This window comes from Acomys russatus, chromosome 11, assembly GCF_903995435.1.
Source record: "Acomys russatus chromosome 11, mAcoRus1.1, whole genome shotgun sequence".
Lineage (NCBI taxonomy): Eukaryota > Metazoa > Chordata > Mammalia > Rodentia > Muridae > Acomys > Acomys russatus.
Window position 1 is genome coordinate 58,257,325 of NC_067147.1, and position 18,310 is coordinate 58,275,634.

The window sequence follows — 18,310 nt, forward strand, 5'->3', positions numbered from 1 at the left end:
AAGTGCTGGGGTTAAAGGTGTGCATGGCCATGCCCGTCGTCCTAGCATGTCCTTTGTAATCTTCCAGGTGCGGCTTGTTCAGAAGAAAGACACGGGGCATGTGTATGCGATGAAAATCCTGCGCAAAGCAGACATGCTGGAGAAGGAGCAGGTAACTGACCTCCAGGGGCAGCTGCCGCTACTCAGCTTGCGGATTGGCCGCCTTAGTTATTATTTTTGCTTAGTTCTGTTTATTTTATTACAGTTTTCTCTAGTTAGTTTTCTTACGTATATTATACATACGATTGTACCTTTTCTCCCCAAAAGATGCACTTCTGTGTTTAAAAATACAAATAAGGCCTGTGAACCACAAATAGTACTTTACAGTTGCGGCTGGGAGGGAAGGAAGCAGCGTCTCCGCTCCCAGCTAAGCACAGCTGCACTTACTCTTCATACCTAAACCACAGATGGGCCTCTGCGAAGCTTGTCAGCGCCCCAGGGACCAGCCTGCCAGGGTCCGAACTGGCTGGGAAAGTGGAATGGCAGAGCAGGGAAGCGTTTCCTTTAACGGTTAGGAGCACTGTCCTCGGCCTGCAGCAGAGCTCAGTGGTAGAGTGCTTGCCTGTGGTGTTGGAGGCCCTGGGGTCCCTCCCTAGCAGCACCCCACTTTATCAATAAAGAAGACTGGAGCTCACTCTGCAAGTAGATCTGAGATACACACCAACATAAGTTCCATCAAATTTAAATATTTGATAGCTTATTTTTTTAAAGATTTATTTATTATGTATAGTGACCTGCCTGCATGTACACCTGCACACCAGAAGAGGGCACCAGATCTCATTATAGATGGTTATGAACCACCATGTGGTTGCTGGAATTGAACTCAGGACCTCTGGAAGAGCAGCCAGTGCTCTTAACCTCTGAGGCAGCTTTTTTTTTTTTTTTTTTTTTTAAAGTAAGAGTATAGATGTGTAGACCTGGTTTAGTTTAGATGGTTGACCCAGAACAGGTAGCAGTGGGTGATGCTGCAGCCGAATTCCAGTGTAAGGTCTTGTGCCAGGCAGAGCTCTCTGGAGCCAGCAATGAGGACAGAGATGGGCTTGTGTACCTCCTGAGAGAATAATCATGGAGGTTTTTTCTGTCTACATTCAAGTGCCTCCTCAGAATGCTGTGGTTTGAGGGCTGGAGAAACAGCTGAACAGTTAAAAGCACTGGCTGCTCTTCCAGATGGTCTGGGTTGAATTCCTGGCACCCACATGGTGGCTCACAATGGTCTGTGATTCTAGTCGCATCTTTGGGCAGTACTTGCGCATGGTACTCAGACTGTGCATGCAGGCAAACAACCACACACAAAACAGTCAGTAACTTGTTTATTTTTCAAGTTTTACTGGGAAGCCTTGGTTCTTAATTGCAGTTGAAGAGGTGTTTAGCAAATCTTCAGCTGCTATTGTAGTTAAATGAACAGCAGCCAAGGCAGAGTGCTTTATAGCCCTGGTTATGTGTTACCTGGAGGGCAGTGTATGGCGTAGCTGGGTGCTCAGGCACCGAAGAGAGAGCACCAGTTTGTCTCATGAAGGAAAGTGATTTCTGTGCTGGTTAGTTAGGGTATTTGTAGGTCATGAGTAAGTTTTACAGTATGTATTTTTATACTTTTAGCCAACACTCAAGACTCCTGTCAGTCCGTTGCTTGTCACAAAAGTTAGAACGTGGGCCTGTCGAGAGCCCAGAGTTAAGGATTTGAGCTGAGTTTATCATGTGGGACCCACAAAGCGGAGGGAGAGAACTACTGATGCCTGGGACTTGTTCTCTGACCTCCGTTCATACACCATGTACACACATGTATATAAAACAAAATATTGACAAAGTTAGAAGAAGGAGTGTGCTGGCACAGACCTTTGGTTCCAGACTGAGGAGGCAGAGGTGAGCAGACCTCATAATGGAAGCTGGTGACCGGCTTAGCCGATGCCAAGAGTCCAGCATGGTAGATGGCAGTGATCTGAGCAGGGGCTGTAAAATCTTAGTTACACTTTCCACAAGGTCAATGGCTACAATCTTCTAAATGAAAATAGCAATTAGGATGTTAAAATAATTCATTAACTTATGCATTACATGGAATATTAATTTAATTATTTAGGTCACCTTAGTCGGTGGACTCAGTTGCACCCATTGGTCTCAGTGTGTGGTCAGCCAAGTCCTGAAAGGACTCAGTGCTTACACTAGGTGAGTGCGAGCAGCAGCCAGTACAGATGCGTCCTCATTGTTTGATAGTGCTGACATTGTTAGACTGAGAATCCCAGTTGTGCTGTAGGCGGTGTTCTGTTCCCATTTCTGAACTGTGCAGGGTTTAGAACTACCTGCTGAGAGCTCAGGTTGTTAATCTGCCCATAAAGGGGATGCTTCTGTTACCTGGGAACACTTGAAAAGCTAAGGCATGAGCATCGGCTGCGGCCGGACATTTCTCCCCTGGTGAGGTTGATGCTGCTGCACTCCCGTGAAGGATACAACTGGCTGGTATGCCAGCTTCTGGTGCCTTAGATGTTACAGATAGGGAAGAGAACCTTCTGGAGTGAGCTGCACCTCTGGCTCTGTGCTCGGCTGACCCCACTCCTAGATCTCAGGGCTTCTAGCTGCCACGTCAGCCTCAGAGAAGATAAGGTGGGCTCCTAGTGTGTAGCTTCCCTCTGGGCAAACAGGAAATGCAGTTACCATTCTGTCCTCCAAGTTGAGTGACAAGTGACATTACTAGTCCCTTTTCTTTGGATTCTTTTGTTTTTTCTTGTTTTAAGAAAGGGTTTCTCTGTGTAGCCTTGGCTGTCCTGGAGTTGCTTTGGTAGACCAGGCTGGCCTAGAACTCCGAGATCCACCTGCCTCTGCCTCTCTGAGTGCTAGGATTACAGGCGTGTGCCACAGTGCCTCACTTCTTTGGATTCTTGTAGTAGGTAGGGACCCAGGAGAGCAGAGGCCACAGTTTTCTGACTTTATAGTGATAAGGTCACTGATACAGTTGCAGGTCACCAAGCAGCAGTAAATTTCCACAAGTTTTCTTGTTTGACTTGTTTTGTGGTTTCATCCACTGTTATCACCCATGTGTCATAAATAACACTTAACAAAAACCTAAGATTTTTCACATGTTGAAGCTATTAAAGAGTTTTTATATGAGCCATGTTAATGGAGACTGAAAACTCAGATATGTAAATTATCATGCCTTTGAGCTCCATAGAGCTTGGGAGAACAGGCAGATGAGGTAGAAGTCAGGAGACAGTAGTCTGTATCTCTAGTCAGTGAAGGGAGAGCATGTGGCCTAAGGAGGACATCCCAACAAAGCAAGCAGTTGGTGAGAACCATAGGAGGGCCAGCTGCTGAAGCGGCACACATCTGTGATTTGAAACATAAAAACCTATGAGCAGAACTTTTGCTATAGCTTGGACTGAGTCTTAGTGACTTAGATTTGATTCAGTCCATCTTTAAATCTTGTGACACTTAAAAAAGAAAGGAATGGAGCTGGGCGGTGGTGGCGCACACCTTTAATCCCAGCACTCGGGAGGCAGAGGCAGACGGATCACTGTGAGTTCGAGGCCAGCCTGGTCTACAAAGCGAATCCAGGACAGCCAAGGCTAACACGGAGAGCCCTGTCTCACAAAACAATACAAAACAAAATTGAAAAGAATATAATTTGAGAATATCCAATAATGTTTTAGTTACTATTACATATTTTATTTATCTATATTTTGATTTTTCGAGACAGGGTTTCTCTGTGTAGCCTTGGCTGTCCTGGAACTTACTTTGTAGACCAGGCTGGTCTTGAACTCAGAGATCTGCCTGCCTCTGCCTCCCATGTGCTGGGATTAAAGGTATATGTCACCACACTTGGCACTATTACATATATTTTTTAAAAAGATTTATTTATTTATACAGTATTCTGCCAGCACATGTACCAGAAGAGGGAGCCAAATCTCATTATAGATGGATATAAGCCATCATGTGGTTTTGCTGGAACTGAACTCAGGGACCCTGGAAGAGCAGTCAGTGCTCTTAACCTCTGAGCCATCTCTCCAGCCCCACTATTACATATTTTAAATAATGTAAATTTGATATATATTAATCAATGTTGAGACAAGGTGTCATGTAGCCATGGCTGGCCTCAAACTTGCTTTGTAGTGGAGGATGATCACTCCTGATCCGCGTACTTTCACCTCTCAAGTGCTAAGCTTGCAGGCAGGACACACACACACACACACGCACACACACCCTTTACTGTGTGGTGCTGTGGATCAAACCCAGGGCTTCATACGTGCTATAGGAACCCTTTACCAGCTGAGCTACTCCCCTCCTCATAAAGCATTATCTTTTAGTAAAGTAATTCTACCAGTTCGCCCAAACTGCCTGTAGCACAGGCTGGATGTTGCAGCAAATGTAGAAAACTAGAAATGCCATGGCTTTGAATCTGTAACCCATACTGTAGTGTAGTGAACAGCTAAGCACTGTGGCATCGTGGTAATCTAGCATTGTCACTCAGGGCTCTTGTCACTTTAATGTCACCGTGGGGGCATGTAGCCAAGTAGTTACATAGCATGAGCATTTGTGTTTGTGCAGCATGAACACGGCCCTGGGCTCCACCTCAGGCATTGCAGAATGAAACCAGAACCAGACGAAACAGATAGCTCAGACAACACCAAGGTCACCTAGATAATGAAGACTGAGCTGGGACTTGCTGAGGGTCTCACTGTGAGGACTATTAGAACAGAGGGCTGGGGATGCTGGCAGAGTGCGTGCTTAGGCCTGGTTTAGGACTCTCACCACATCAACCGATGTGGTGACATTTGCCTATAATCTTCAGTTTTGGAGACGAGGCAGGAAGATTGGCGATAAACCTTGGCTATATATTGAGCTCAAAGCCAGCATGGAATACATGAGTCTCTGCATTTAAAAAAATGTGTGTGTCTATGTGTATGTATATGTGTGTGTGTATATGTATACACACACATACATACATACATACATATATATACATATATATATACATATATATATATATATGAATGGCAGTTTTAACTAATTGGAGGTTTACTTCAAAGCAGTACTACGGTTGCTGTTGCATTGAAGCCATTCATTCATTTTGGCAGTTTAAAAGGCCGTTCTTACCAGGATTCTATCACTGGATTCCTTCAAGTCAAGTGTCCGTTTCAAGTTGGTCACTTTGTGTTAGCAGAACTTTTGCTCATCACAACTAAATATGCAGAACAGTATTTGAATTGTTTAAACAGCAGAGCAAGGCTTGTCATTAATCAAATGCATATACCTCCAGGTTGGCCACATCCGTGCGGAGCGTGACATTCTAGTGGAGGCAGACAGTTTGTGGGTTGTGAAAATGTTCTATAGTTTTCAGGATAAGCTAAACCTCTACCTAATCATGGAGTTCCTGCCTGGAGGTAATTACTTCACAATGAAAGGTCAATTTCCCTTTTGTTCTGTGGTTTCTCTCTCACATCAACAAGTAACCCTCCTTTATCCTTGTAACTGTGCTCACAGTCGCTTGCTGTATCTGCCTAAGGTCTATAAAGGAGGTCAGTAGCCAGCCGTATGCTGGGTGCCTCTGCGGTCTTAGCCTTTCACTCACCCACCATTTCAGATGGACAAGCCTTCCTGTTTCCCTTTCAAACATTTTAGAACACATAGGGGGTTCTGCTGATGGGAGCCCTGCAGCAGCTGCCGCTGTAGAACTTCAGCCTTTCCTGCGATTTATTAGTAAAGAGGGACTTTCTCTTCACCTGTGTTAGTATATAGAGTCCACGTCGGAGATTTTACATGCAGACAGCTACAAAGTCAGCCAGAGCAAACAGAAGACAACTTTTCTTTCTGGTTTTTACAAAGCAAATGTAATTCATTGGGGCATACTACATTGATCTTGTGGCACCCCTTAATTTAGACACAGGGCCACTGGTGATTTTTAGTAACAACTGATCAGGAATACAGTAGGGTTGGCTAATGGAATGCCCTTCTTTTCCTTAATTAAGCATTTGCATGCTAGTTCTCAAATAGTAACACACAGCCTGGCCTCCACTCCTTGCCATGTGTTACCCTAGCCATGCACCTCTTCCTTGGCTTTTCACGTCCCTTGGACCCTGCCCTTTGTATTTGGTGATGCTGCCTCACAGAGCCATAGACCAGCTGGCCTGAGCTCTCCGGTCATCTGGGTAAACCCACACAAGTGAAGCCACCAGCTGTTCTCCTTGGCAGTGAGTGAAGGCTGCACAGTGGCCTGAGAGTTGGCTTCTGACCTCAGGGTGTTGCCAGGAGTGCTGTCCAGTCACAATTTTCAAGTCTTGAGCTTTTATGTAATTAATGATTTAGTTTTTGCCCGTGGGAAAAAGTTCTTGCCAAGAATACAAAAAGGTTAGGAATGACATGCCACTCAGAAGGCCTCTCTCTCTTTCTTGTTTCCTAACATGAGTAGCTTTACATGAAATGGAACTGAATCGACCTCTTTTTCTTAGCTTTTTAGCTACTTTACATATCTTCTTTGCTTCTGTTTTAATTGCTGAATTTTAGGATTTTCACCTTGTAGGAAACTTAAGGGGTTTATCGGCAGATTAAAAGTTATAAAAGGACAGTGGTGTCCATCTAAACACCCCGAGTAAGACGTTAGGAGAAGGCCCTGCTGGTCTGAGCCATCAGTGTGCTCACCTGTCAGCAGTTAAATTCCAGTGTGGAGGAGCAGGCTTGGCCTTCGCTGGCTGATGCTTGGCTGCCCACGCTGCCTTCTCCCTGTGCTAGTGGGGAGCCTTGTTTAAGTCTCCCTAATATTTACATTTTATTTGCATTTCACTCTAACGAGAGCAGTCCAGCCTGTGTGGAATCACCATTCACAGACACTAGAGCAAACATAGGGTCGGTTCCCTGCTCCACAGTACTGTGGTGAGCAAGAACACTTTGGAATTATGGGGAAAATGAAAATTACAGTGAAGTGGTCGTCACCACCTACCTTAGGTACGAGTTGAGTTTTTCTGTGACTTTTACCCTTTCAGTATTAGAAACGTCTTGCTGTTTCCTCCATGTTAGCACTGTGGGTCAGTCTCTGGGACACAGCACAGTTGGGTTTATTTGGCTTATATTGGCAGATATGAAGACTTACCTGAAAACTGGTTCTTAACTCATCTTTTACGTGTGTGTGTGTGTGTGTGTGTGTGTGTGTGTGTGTGTGTGTGTGTGTATACGTGTATGTGTGTACATGCATTTTGTGTGTATGGTGGTGGCTTTGTATCTTTCTGCTTCCAGGGGACATGATGACCTTATTGATGAAGAAAGATACTCTGACAGAGGAGGAGACTCAGTTCTACATAGCAGAGACAGTGCTAGCCATCGACTCCATCCACCAGCTGGGGTTCATCCACAGAGACATCAAACCAGACAACCTTCTCTTGGACAGCAAGGTATGTGGGGACACAGCACCCTGACAAGTAGGTCTGCTGAGCTGGGCAGCCTGGCTTAACTCTTGCTTACATGCAGTGACGACATGGACGGTGATCATTTGTCTCCGTTTGTTTGTTTTGGGTTTTTGAGACAGGGTTTCCCTGTGTAGCCTTAGCTGTCCTGAACTCACTATGTAGATCAGGCTGGCCTCGAACTCACAGAGATCAGCCTGTCTCTGCCTCCCGAGTGCTGGGATTAAAAGCGTGTGCCACCACACCCAATTCATTTGTCTCCTTTTTACAGGCACGTTTGCCATCACATCCTGTCTCTGAACTGTGATTTTGTAGTTTAATTGAATGTTCCTAAAAATAGAGAACAACGGGGCATCGTAGTAAATGGTTTTAATTCCTGCTGTCAGGAGGCAGAGCCAGGCTGGTCTACATAGGGAGATCTGGGCCAGCCAGGGCTACATAGTGAGACGGTCTCAAAACAAAGAAAGATAAGCCAGGAATGGGATGGTGGTACATGATAGCTCTAGCACTTGGGGAACAGAGGGAGACTAGACTAGAAATTCCACATCTAGCCTGAGTTACAAGACCTTTTCTGCAAACACCACAAACAAAATGAATCCTTTTTGTAAAAGGCAGAGATGCTATCTTCCCTGAGCACCTGGTACTGCATGGCTGGTGCATCTGCTGTCAGGCCTCCCTCTACTGAAGTACCAGCAGCCGAAAAAGCCTACCACAAGTCCAGGCTCCATCAAATGCACCCCACTTACAGAGGACCTCACTCCCACTCCCGCCCCGCCTCTGTGCAGCCCTAATTGCTTTACCTCTGTGATACAAGTAGCACCGTTCCCAAGACCACAGGGAGTGGCCTCTGCTGCAGCTACACTTTGTGTTCCCTGGCATGTGCAGTCACTGGTCGTCCTAGCCAGTGAGGATGGCTGCATCCGCCTCCTTCAGCTCTAGAATTGTAGAAGGTTACACTCGGAACACAGATTTTTTGGTCTGTACTGAAAGTGCAGTCCCCACTACTTCTGCTTTCTTGGTTTTGTTTTTGGAGACAGAGTTTCTCTGTGGAGCCTTGTCTGTCCTGGACTCACCCGGTAGACCAGGCTGGCTTTGAACTCACAGTGATCCACCTGCCTCTGCCTCCTGAGTGCTGGGCTACCACTCCCAGCCTGGTTTTTTTTTTGTGTGTGTGCCCCTGACAGTCCTGGAACTCATTTTGTAGACCAGGCTGACCTTGAACTCCTGCCTCGATCTACCTGCTTCTTCCTCCTGAATGCTGGGGTTAAAGGGTCATCATGCCAGGCAATCCTGCTGTTTCTTTCGTTAACTTCCTAGGTATTTTTGAAATGCTTGAAGTCTTGTCTTTCTTTGAAAACCTCATGTATAATGTCGTGAGGGCAGATATACTGTCTTCTGTTAGCAATTCTGTTCTGTAAGAATAGTCCGTCATGTATGAGTAAAAGGGAGACAACCTAGAGCAGTGGCTGCACACGGTTCTGTCCTGTACGCACCGGAAATGTCGAGATGAAGCCCATTATTTTGCAATAATAATATGTGCTAATAAAAGAAGAATTTCATATAGTAGAAAATTAGAACAACACACAATTATAGAGAAGAAAAGCAATTTACAGTCTCATAACTGAAAAATGACCACTGTTTTCTGGTTGTTGTTTTTTTTGTTTGTTTTTTGAGACAGGTCTCACTGCATAGACTAGGCTGGCATAGATCTACCTGCCTGTCTCCAGTGCTGGAATTAAAGTTGTGGGCTACCATGTCTGGCTTCAGGTTTTTGGGGCTTTCTTTTTTTTTCCAAGACAGGGTTTCTCTGTCTCTGTCCCCATGTGCTAGGATTAAAGGAGTGCATGACCACGCCCAGCTGAATAAATTTATTATTACATATATAGTGTTCTACCTGCATGATCACCTGCACACCAGGAGAGGGCACCAGATCTCATTACAGATGGCTGTGAGTCACCATGTGGTTGCTGGGAATTGAACTCAGGACCTCTGGGAGAGCAGTCAGTGCTCTTAACCTCTGAGCCATCTCTGCAGCTCCTGACTTCAGTTTTTAATCGATTCTTCTGTGTAGCTCTGGCTGTCCTGGAACTTGCTCTGTAGACCAGGTTGGCCTCAAACTCAGGTATCTAGTTGCCTCTGCCTCCCATGTGCTGGGATTTAGCTGGAATGCTGGTTGGTTGTTTTTTTTTTTTTTTTTTTTTTTTCAAGACAGGGTTTCTCTGTGTAGCCTTGGCTGTTCTAGATTCACTTTGTAGACGAGGCTGGCCTCGAACTCAAAGCAATCCACCTGCCCCTGCCTCCTGAGTGCTGGGATTAAAGGCATGCGCCACCACGCCCAGTTTGGAGCGCTGTTCTAACAGCGTGCTGCCATGTGTTTTCCTTGTACAAGGCCGGCGGGGAGCGGTGCAGTGACTAGAGGGTTAATGATGCTGCAAGAGAATGTTCTCCCACTGTCCAGAAGGGCCCATCCCCCGCCACCTTGTCTCTCCTTCCCTCACAGGGCCACGTGAAACTTTCTGACTTTGGCCTTTGTACCGGCCTGAAAAAAGCACACAGGACAGAATTCTATAGGAACCTGAACCACAGCCTGCCCAGTGATTTCAGTAAGTTTTAGCAGTGACATTAGCCACCCTGTTCCTTACCTGATGGTGAACGTGATTTCCCTGGTGAGCAAGCTATACAGAAGACATGGGGGGATGGGGGGGTGGTGGTGACCACAGCTCAAGGGTTAGAGAAGAAATGCAGTGCTTTTCTACAGTGCCCGTGATGTCTGACTTGGGAGGGAGTGCTTCCAGCTGTGCTGAGGCAGATGCTGAGAAGGAAGGTGCTGGGAATGACCATGGAGCATCAAAGAGAGACAGATGAAAGCTCACAGGACAACCCCAGAATGGACTTACTTAGGCGCTCCTCTGCTTCTTGAGCAGCCCAGAGCGGCTCTGTGGGAGAGTGCATGCTCCACAAGCATGGCACCTGAGCCCGAGCCCTAGAATGCATCTAAGAAGCCAGGTGTGAAGGCACATGGCTGAAATTCAGCACTGAGGAGGTGGGGACAGGAGGATCCCCGAGGCTAGTGGCCACACAGCCTAGCTATTTGGCAAGTTCCAAGCCAGTGATAGACCCTGTCTCAGAAAACGAAGTGAGAGAGAGAGAAGAAAAGAAAGGTGGATGGCACTTAAGGAATAATACGTGAGCTTTGGCCCACACATGTGCAGGCACACACATGGGCAGGCACACACATGTGCAGAGCACTGGACTCACAGTGCATCTTAACTCTGGGAGTCTGCTTGCTGCTCTTGGATCTTTGGTGACAAATTTTAGAAACTGTTTCTGGTCAGCATGCATGGGTCAAGCCCAGCCACACAGGTTGAGATTGAGTCAGATTTTCTGGAGTCCCACGAGCCAGGTCTGAATAAGTGAAAACCCTGAACATACAGACAATGGGGCATGGGGCTGAGCATCTTACATGCACATGGGAGATGATCAGAAAACAAAACAACAGAAAGAACGTGTGGTTGTAGCTCAGTAGTAGGCTGCTTGCCTAGCGTGCAGAAGACCCTGCATTCCTTCTACAATACCAAAACAAAACAAAAAGCAGAAACAGCACAAAAATACACAGAGTTGATAAACATTTGCGCTCCCTTCTCCACAATTGTTCTGATGAGGCCTGTCTATCTCCTCCGCCTACATGAGCCACAGGAGACTGCTGACAACTCCACTGACTCTCAGAGCTGCTAGCCTCAGAGCTCTGTATTTGAGCTGATAGAATGAGTCACCTGGAGCTGACTGGGTGTGTGTTGTGTCTTGTTGCTTTGAGATAGGTTTTCTAAGCCCCCCAGGCTGGCCTAGACCTCGCAGAGATCTGCCTTCCTCAGCCGCCACTACCATGCCTGACCTCACCGAGTGTTTGATGCGTGTGTGGTCTGTGAAGTACCTGAGCCCCCAAAGTAGTAAGCATTCTTGTCTGAATGTTGGTTAGGACCTGACTTCTCTACTTCTAGCTTTTCAGAACATGAATTCCAAGAGGAAAGCAGAAACCTGGAAAAGGAACCGACGCCAGCTAGTAAGTATTATTGCAGGGCTCTGAAGTCCTGCCAGCTAGTCCCAGTGTGTGCTAAAGGGTGCACATGGCTCAGTGATAGAGTGCTTGCCCGGCATGCACAGGGCCCTAGTCCCGTCCCCAGTACCAACCATCACCAGCAGAACAGACAGACAGTCGCGTGTGTGAACCCTGAGTAGCTGCCTTGTGTTTAAACACTACTTCAGCAGCAGCCCTGTCTGTGTGTGCTCTCCTTAGGGGGGTCTGTGAGGGAGGCTAGATAGTGTTAGGTGGTGCGGCCAGTGACTTCTCAGAAGATGATTTCATTCTGGCTTTTCTAGTGAGTAAAATTACCTTTCTTCTGTCTTGCTTTCTAAGGTATAAAGAGCTTAGTTAAGCTGGGAATCTCAAGGTAAAACTACATACTCAAAGTAGTATACTTAAAGCATTGTCATTTAGTTTTTGATATAAAGTCTCCTAGGCTGGCCTGAGGCTCGTTATATAGCTGAGGCTGGCCCTGAAATCCTGGTCCTCTAGATTCCACCAGTGTACTAGGACTATGGATATAGCACCATGCCCATCTTAAGACACTATCTCTCAAACGCAGGGAAATACTGATTCCCTTTAGGCAAGCCAGGACTCCTATTCATCTGCCTAACCTTTTCTTACTTTGTGGTAGAAAAAGTTCTTCATAATCAGAACTGGAGAGGGGACTTTTTAAAATTTTATAAGTGTTTGACTGTGCACACATTCAAAATTATGTCCCATAAGCTTAAAAGCAAATAGGTAACTTTATTGCATTTACCTTGATTGTATGTTGAAAGTGATTTAAATAGTGTAAATTCACCATTGAAATATTACTGTCTAGGAAAACGTCCCATCTCATTTCTTCTGTCTGTGTGTACGTAGGTGAGAGGGCAACTTGTAGGAATCTTCCACTCTGTGTGTGTCCCAGGGCTCAGGTCATCAGTCCTGGTGGCAAGTGCTGTGTGTGTGTGTGTGTGTGAGAGAGAGAGAGAGAGAGAGACACACACACACAAAGAGAGAGAAGGAGAGAGAGAGAGAGAGAGAGAGGAAGGAGGAGGAGGAGGAAGAGGAAGAGGGGAGGGATGGACTTCAGAGGCCAGAAGAAAGCTTAGGATCCCTGGAAGAAGTTACAGATCTTTGTGAGCTCTAGAAATTAAATCAAGGTCCTCTGCAAGAGCAGTCAGTACTCCTAACCACTGAGCCATCTCTCTAGCACAGAAACATTCTTCTTCTTGTTGTTGTTCTTTTGTTTTTTGAGACAGGGTCTCTCTGTGTAAGCTTGGCTGTCTTGGACTCACTTTGTAGATCAGGCTGGCCTTGAACTCACAGTGATCCACCTGCCTCTGCCTCCCGAGTGCTGGGATTAAAGGCGTGCGCCACCACACCTGGCATAAAGTAGATTCTCATATTTCATCTTGTACAAAAAATGAAAATGGATCAAAGACCTTCATTTAAAACCTGAAACAAGGGTGGACATGTTGTGGAACACCTTTAAACCCAGCACTCAGAAGGCAGAGGCAGGCAGATCTCTATGAGGCGATGGCTACCCTGGTCTACCTTGCAAGTCCTATGATAGCCAGGGATACATAGAGAGACCCTTCAACAACAATACCAAAAAAGAAACCCCTGAAACTTCTTGAAAAAAAAATCGAGGATGCACCTTTCTGGCCTGTCTGAGTAGAGCACCCACAGCCGAGGAGCTAGTCCAGGGTCAGCAGATGGGGCCACGTGGAAATAAGCTTTTGTACAGCAAAGGAGACAGCAGTGCAGACAGCCCAGAGTGGAGAAAAGCTTTATCAGGTATATTTCAGACAAGCAGGTAATGTCCAGAACTTGCAAAAAGAATTGCAGGAATTGAATACCAAGGGAATAAAACTTTCAATCAACAAATGGGCAAGTGACCAGAAAAGATAGTTTTCAAAGAAAGAAACACAGTGGCCAGTAGCTATGTCCAAAAGTGTTCAGCTGGGCTTGCTAGTGCCCACCTGTAACCCAGCACTTGGAGATAGAGAAAAACAATCTCTGTGAGTTTGAGGCCAGCCTAGTCTACATTGTGAATTCCAGGCCTTACCTTATCTCATGCAACAAAACCAAAAACAGATGGCCAGTGTACCTAGCCATCAGGGAAATGTAAACTAAAACTACTTTGAGATAACGCCTCACTCCAGCCAGAATGGCGAGCCTCAGCAGGTCTGACAATGTTGGAGAGGGTATGAAGAGGAGCCTGTCCTGTTGTTGTCGCGTGCAGATTCTTATACCCACTGCTGAACTGTCTCACCAGCCCCGACAGGACAGGTCACTGAGGCAGCTAACCTCTAGTGCGGGCTAGCAGATGAGAACAGATCTGTCTTTTTTTTTTTTTTTTATTTCGGAGGCTCCTTACACGTGTCAGACCCCAAATGGCAGGCTTTGGCTGTACGTCCTCCTAGGTTTGCAGCCTAGTGGATACATAAGAGCAAAGCAGTGGTGTCAGCACAGAAATGGCCTGCGACGCAAGCATTTGGCCATTAGGGCTTTAGTTCTTTCTAACAGGGTTTCCCTCTGTGGCTCTCGGGCTACACACACTGTGTAGGAAAGAGGCATGATTTGGAGTAAGACATGTTCACACTAGGCTGTCTCTCTGCTGGTTCTCAGGCCTTGAGGGGTGAGCTTGGATGTCAGCTTTTATCTGCAGCATCGGGCTACCCAGTTCTTCCTGCAGACATGTTGGCAGGATTAGGAAGGCTCACTGAGATATAGAGCCTGGTTCTTAATGGGGACATGTTAGCCACGAGTCGTCGTACAGCTTGGGAAGTGCTGTAGCAGGGAAGTCTGTGCTAGGCTTGGGCGCTCATGTTGTTGGTGCCACAGTGGAGCTCAGGGCCTTTGGTCTCTGGAATAGCATTCTGAGCTTGGCACTCACTCCTGGCTATGCCTCCCTAATGTGTGTACGTTATTTCAGGCCTTCTCTACGGTGGGCACTCCTGACTACATTGCTCCCGAGGTGTTCATGCAGACGGGGTACAACAAGCTCTGTGATTGGTGGTCACTCGGGGTGATCATGTATGAGATGCTCATCGGTAAGTCGCATGCTTCTGAGGGGTTTCCTGCACACTGGGAAAGCCACTGCTGTTCCACTCTTCACCACAGGTGGGCGTGGTGCTCTGCCCACTTGCCTTCAGAGTGAAGTGGATAGCTGTTTCAAATGGTCCCACTGTATGCTCGGGTCCCTGACATCTTATGCCGCCTGTGTGGGTCTGGCCCCTTGAACCACTCTCGCTTATCAAACACCTATTGTGGACAAAGAGCTGAGCCAAGGCCAGTCTCTCAAAGCTTTTACAGCGTGGAGCTTCCACTCTCCCCTGTATCTGGATGGTGTCTCTGTATTTAGGGCACATCTGTGGCATGGCCTTGTACCATTGAGCACTAGTAAAGGAGCCAGTGGATGACGGGGTGGGCTTGGACAGTGTTTGTCCCTTTATTTCTTCTGGCATGCTGATTCACACATTGTACTCCACTATGTCCTTTCTTTTCCTGGCTTCAACTGTCCCCAGCTTTCCAGTTGCCTTCTAGTGGTATCAGGGTACAACTTTTCACTTTGAGTTGGCGAAAAATAAAACGGGTTTAGATCATGCAGAGGTGTCAGGTTGCTGTTAGACATGGAACCGTGCTGAGAACTGCCTGAATCAAGCTGAGTCCATGTTTTGGTCTGTAAAGCTCCACACACACTTCCTGCTCATTACAGGCTACCCACCATTCTGCTCCGAGACCCCACAAGAGACGTATAAGAAAGTGATGAACTGGAAGGAAACTTTGACCTTTCCCCCAGAAGTTCCTGTGTCTGAGAAAGCCAAAGGCCTGATTCTGAGGTAGCAGAACGTCTCTATGCTCATCTTTGTGACAGTAATGACCTTTGGGTGCTCCTACTTCCTCCCTTGGGGTTGCAGGAAGAGCATGCAGGAGCCTGCTGTTCCTTTTTCTGAAGAAATGAGTGTACTGAAAAGCCTGTGTTTTCCAGGTTCTGCTGTGAATGGGAACATAGAATCGGAGCCCCTGGGGTTGAAGAAATAAAAAATAATCCCTTTTTTGAAGGTGTTGACTGGGAACATATCAGGTATACACCCACATTACAGTTTCCAGGTTTTAAAATGATTGGAGGGGGAGGGATAAGTATCCACGGTGCACGGGTGAAGGGCAGGGCAACTTTGTGGAGTTTGTCCTTTCCTATAACTGTTATGTGGTTCCGGGTATCGAATCAGGTGGCCAGGCTCGTGTGGCAAGCACCTGTACCCACGATCCATCTTGCTGCCCACAGACTGGGTTTCATGTATGTAGCCCAGGCTGGCCTCCTGTGAGGTATGTAGCCCAGGCTGGCCTCCTGTGAAGTATGTAGCCCAGGCTGGCCTCCTGTGAAGTATGTAGAAGATGATGATCTCCAGCCCCTGGTTCTCCTGCCCCTTCCTCCCAAGTACTTGGATGCAGCATCCATGGACTGTGGTTTCCTTAATACTAGTTTGGAAAGGTCATCAGCAGACTAAGTAAAAGAAGAGAGCCCTTTAGACAGGGTATGTCATTGGTGGTGAAAACGAGGAGTCAGACGTGCCCACTGTGTGCCAGAGGATACAGTGCGCCCAGCAGTTCCTGACAGTGCAGTGAAGGTGTGCCACGTGAGGGGTATCTAGGGAGCATGCTGTCTTTGCTCTTCCTAACCTCTCTATGGCTGAGGGCCTCCAGCAGAGGCTGTTTTGGGGAGACTGAGAACCAGTGAGTCGAAGGTGGAAAGGCAGAGCGTAGCGGGGAGAGGTGTGGCCTGGGCACTGGGACTACCTGCTGAAGCTCCGCTGTCATTTGCATGGGCTGCTAAGCAGAAAGTGACTTGCCATTTTGTGTTATAGTTGTGTCCTGCGTTAGACCCTGAATTTTGTTGTTTGAGATAGTGTTGCTGTGTAATCCAAGCCAGCCTGGGGCTCTGCTTTCCTTGGCCCAGTGCGGCCAGCATCTTGGTGACTTTTACCTTTCCAGTGAATCAGGGTAGAGCCAAGTGTGGGCTGTTTAGAGGCTGTCTCCCTCCCAGGAGGAGGCCTTCATCAGAGGGTGGGTGCTCTAACAGGGCTGTAGCTCCGATGTTCCTGTCTTTCTGATGGAATGCTTTGTTGTTTGGTTGGGGTTTTTTGTTTATTTGTTGGGTCCTTTTGTTTTTGTTTTTGTTTTTTGAGACAGGGTTTCTCTGTGTAGCCTTGGCTCTCCTGGACTTGCTTTGTAGACCAGGCTGACCTTGAACTCACAGTGATCAGCCTGCCTCTGCCTCCTGAGTGCTGAGATTAAAGGCGAGTGCCACCACACCCAGCGGTTTTTGTTCTTTAAGACAGGGTAGGCCTTGCTGTCCTGAAACTCACTGTATACCAGGTTAGCCTTGAACTTACCTGAAAAGAGATTTGTCTGCCTCTGCCTCTTGGGTACAGGGATTAATTACCAATTTTTTTGTTTGTTTGTTTTAGTTGTTTGAGATAGGGTTTCTCTGTGTAGCCCTGGCTGTCCTGGACTCACTTTGGAGACCACGCTGGCCTCAAATTGAGAGATCTGCCTGCCTCTGCTCTCTAGTGCTAGGATTACAGGCATGTGCCACCACGCCCAACTGAGTTACCAATTTTTAATGATAATTTTGCTTGGATGCAGTCAATTGGCTTATTTAGCATTTGGGGGGAAAAATGCTGCCTACCAGTCAGCAGTCCTCCTGTGTCAGACAGGAAGGAGTCTTCCAAGGAAAGCGGATGCTTCATCAGCATCCCTGTGTAAATACAGACTGTTGTGATTTGGGGTGTTTCTCTTGTTGACAGGGAGAGACCAGCTGCAATATCTATTGAAATCAAGAGCATTGACGATACCTCCAACTTCGATGAGTTTCCAGAGTCTGATATTCTTAAGCCCACAGGTAATCTCACTGGCTGCCTCTGCAGCCTTAGAGTTGTCCCGTGGTAGGGAACCTCTGAGTCTGCATAAGTATTTACCAGTACTGACAGCGAGTAGCGGTGAGACTAATAAATAGGATGTGAGTGTGAATCTTTGAGCTGGCTGAGCAAGTCACAAAACTGCTATTTTGTTACTCAGTAGATTAAAGATTAGGCAAACTGAAATGATGAGAGTGAGAAAATAAAACTTTAAAAACATTTGTTCAGAAACAGGAGGTTCAGAGAATGTAGGTAACAGTGAAAAATAACCCTTTCCAGTGGGAACTGAGCTGTCCTTGGGCTAGGGTGCTAACTCAGCCTCCCTTCTGTTCTCTGCCAGTGACCACAAGTAACCACCCTGAGACTGACTACAAGAACAAAGACTGGGTCTTCATCAATTACACCTACAAGCGCTTCGAGGGCCTGACAGCCAGGGGGGCCATACCTTCCTACATGAAGGCAACAAAATAGGGCCTTTGCTGGAACCCTGAGCGGGGCAGAGATCTCCGTACAACATTGCAGTTTTCCTCTTGTGCTCTTGAAAGAACTTCCAAGAAGTTTGTAGAACCCATTACTACGTCATAGTCAAGTCTCTCAAATGTGATTGTAAGTGGATATTCCTTCATAGTGCAACGGGAAGCTGATAGGACAAAGACAAGCATTTCTCCATTGGCCATAAGCAGCTGCTTGCTTCTTTAGAAGCCTTGTAAACCAGTTTCCTAGGTGTTTTAAAGAGAATTTGAATTTCCTAAGTTCATCAGAATGAAGGGGAAAAAGAGCCATCCATCGTTACAAAGATTAAACACACTGAGTACCAGCCAATGCCTGTGCTGTGGTGACACGCCACCTGCCAAGCCTGCCAAGTATTTCTTTCCTCTTTACAGCTGAAAGCTGTATAG

General features: G+C 46.7%; 1 protein-coding gene across 1 annotated transcript in view; it reads left to right on the top strand.

The window, feature by feature from the left end:
• The window catches only part of Stk38 (serine/threonine kinase 38), a 31,420-nt gene extending 13,110 nt beyond the window's left edge, over positions 1–18,310 (top strand). Inside the window, exons 4-13 of the mRNA XM_051153406.1 lie at positions 68–151; positions 5,285–5,408; positions 7,255–7,409; positions 9,922–10,024; positions 11,420–11,481; positions 14,426–14,543; positions 15,209–15,332; positions 15,482–15,577; positions 17,301–17,395; positions 17,752–18,310. Of these exons, the coding sequence (XP_051009363.1) occupies positions 68–151; positions 5,285–5,408; positions 7,255–7,409; positions 9,922–10,024; positions 11,420–11,481; positions 14,426–14,543; positions 15,209–15,332; positions 15,482–15,577; positions 17,301–17,395; positions 17,752–17,882 (1,092 nt within the window). The 3' untranslated portion in view covers positions 17,883–18,310. The remainder of the gene's footprint in view (positions 1–67; positions 152–5,284; positions 5,409–7,254; positions 7,410–9,921; positions 10,025–11,419; positions 11,482–14,425; positions 14,544–15,208; positions 15,333–15,481; positions 15,578–17,300; positions 17,396–17,751) is intronic.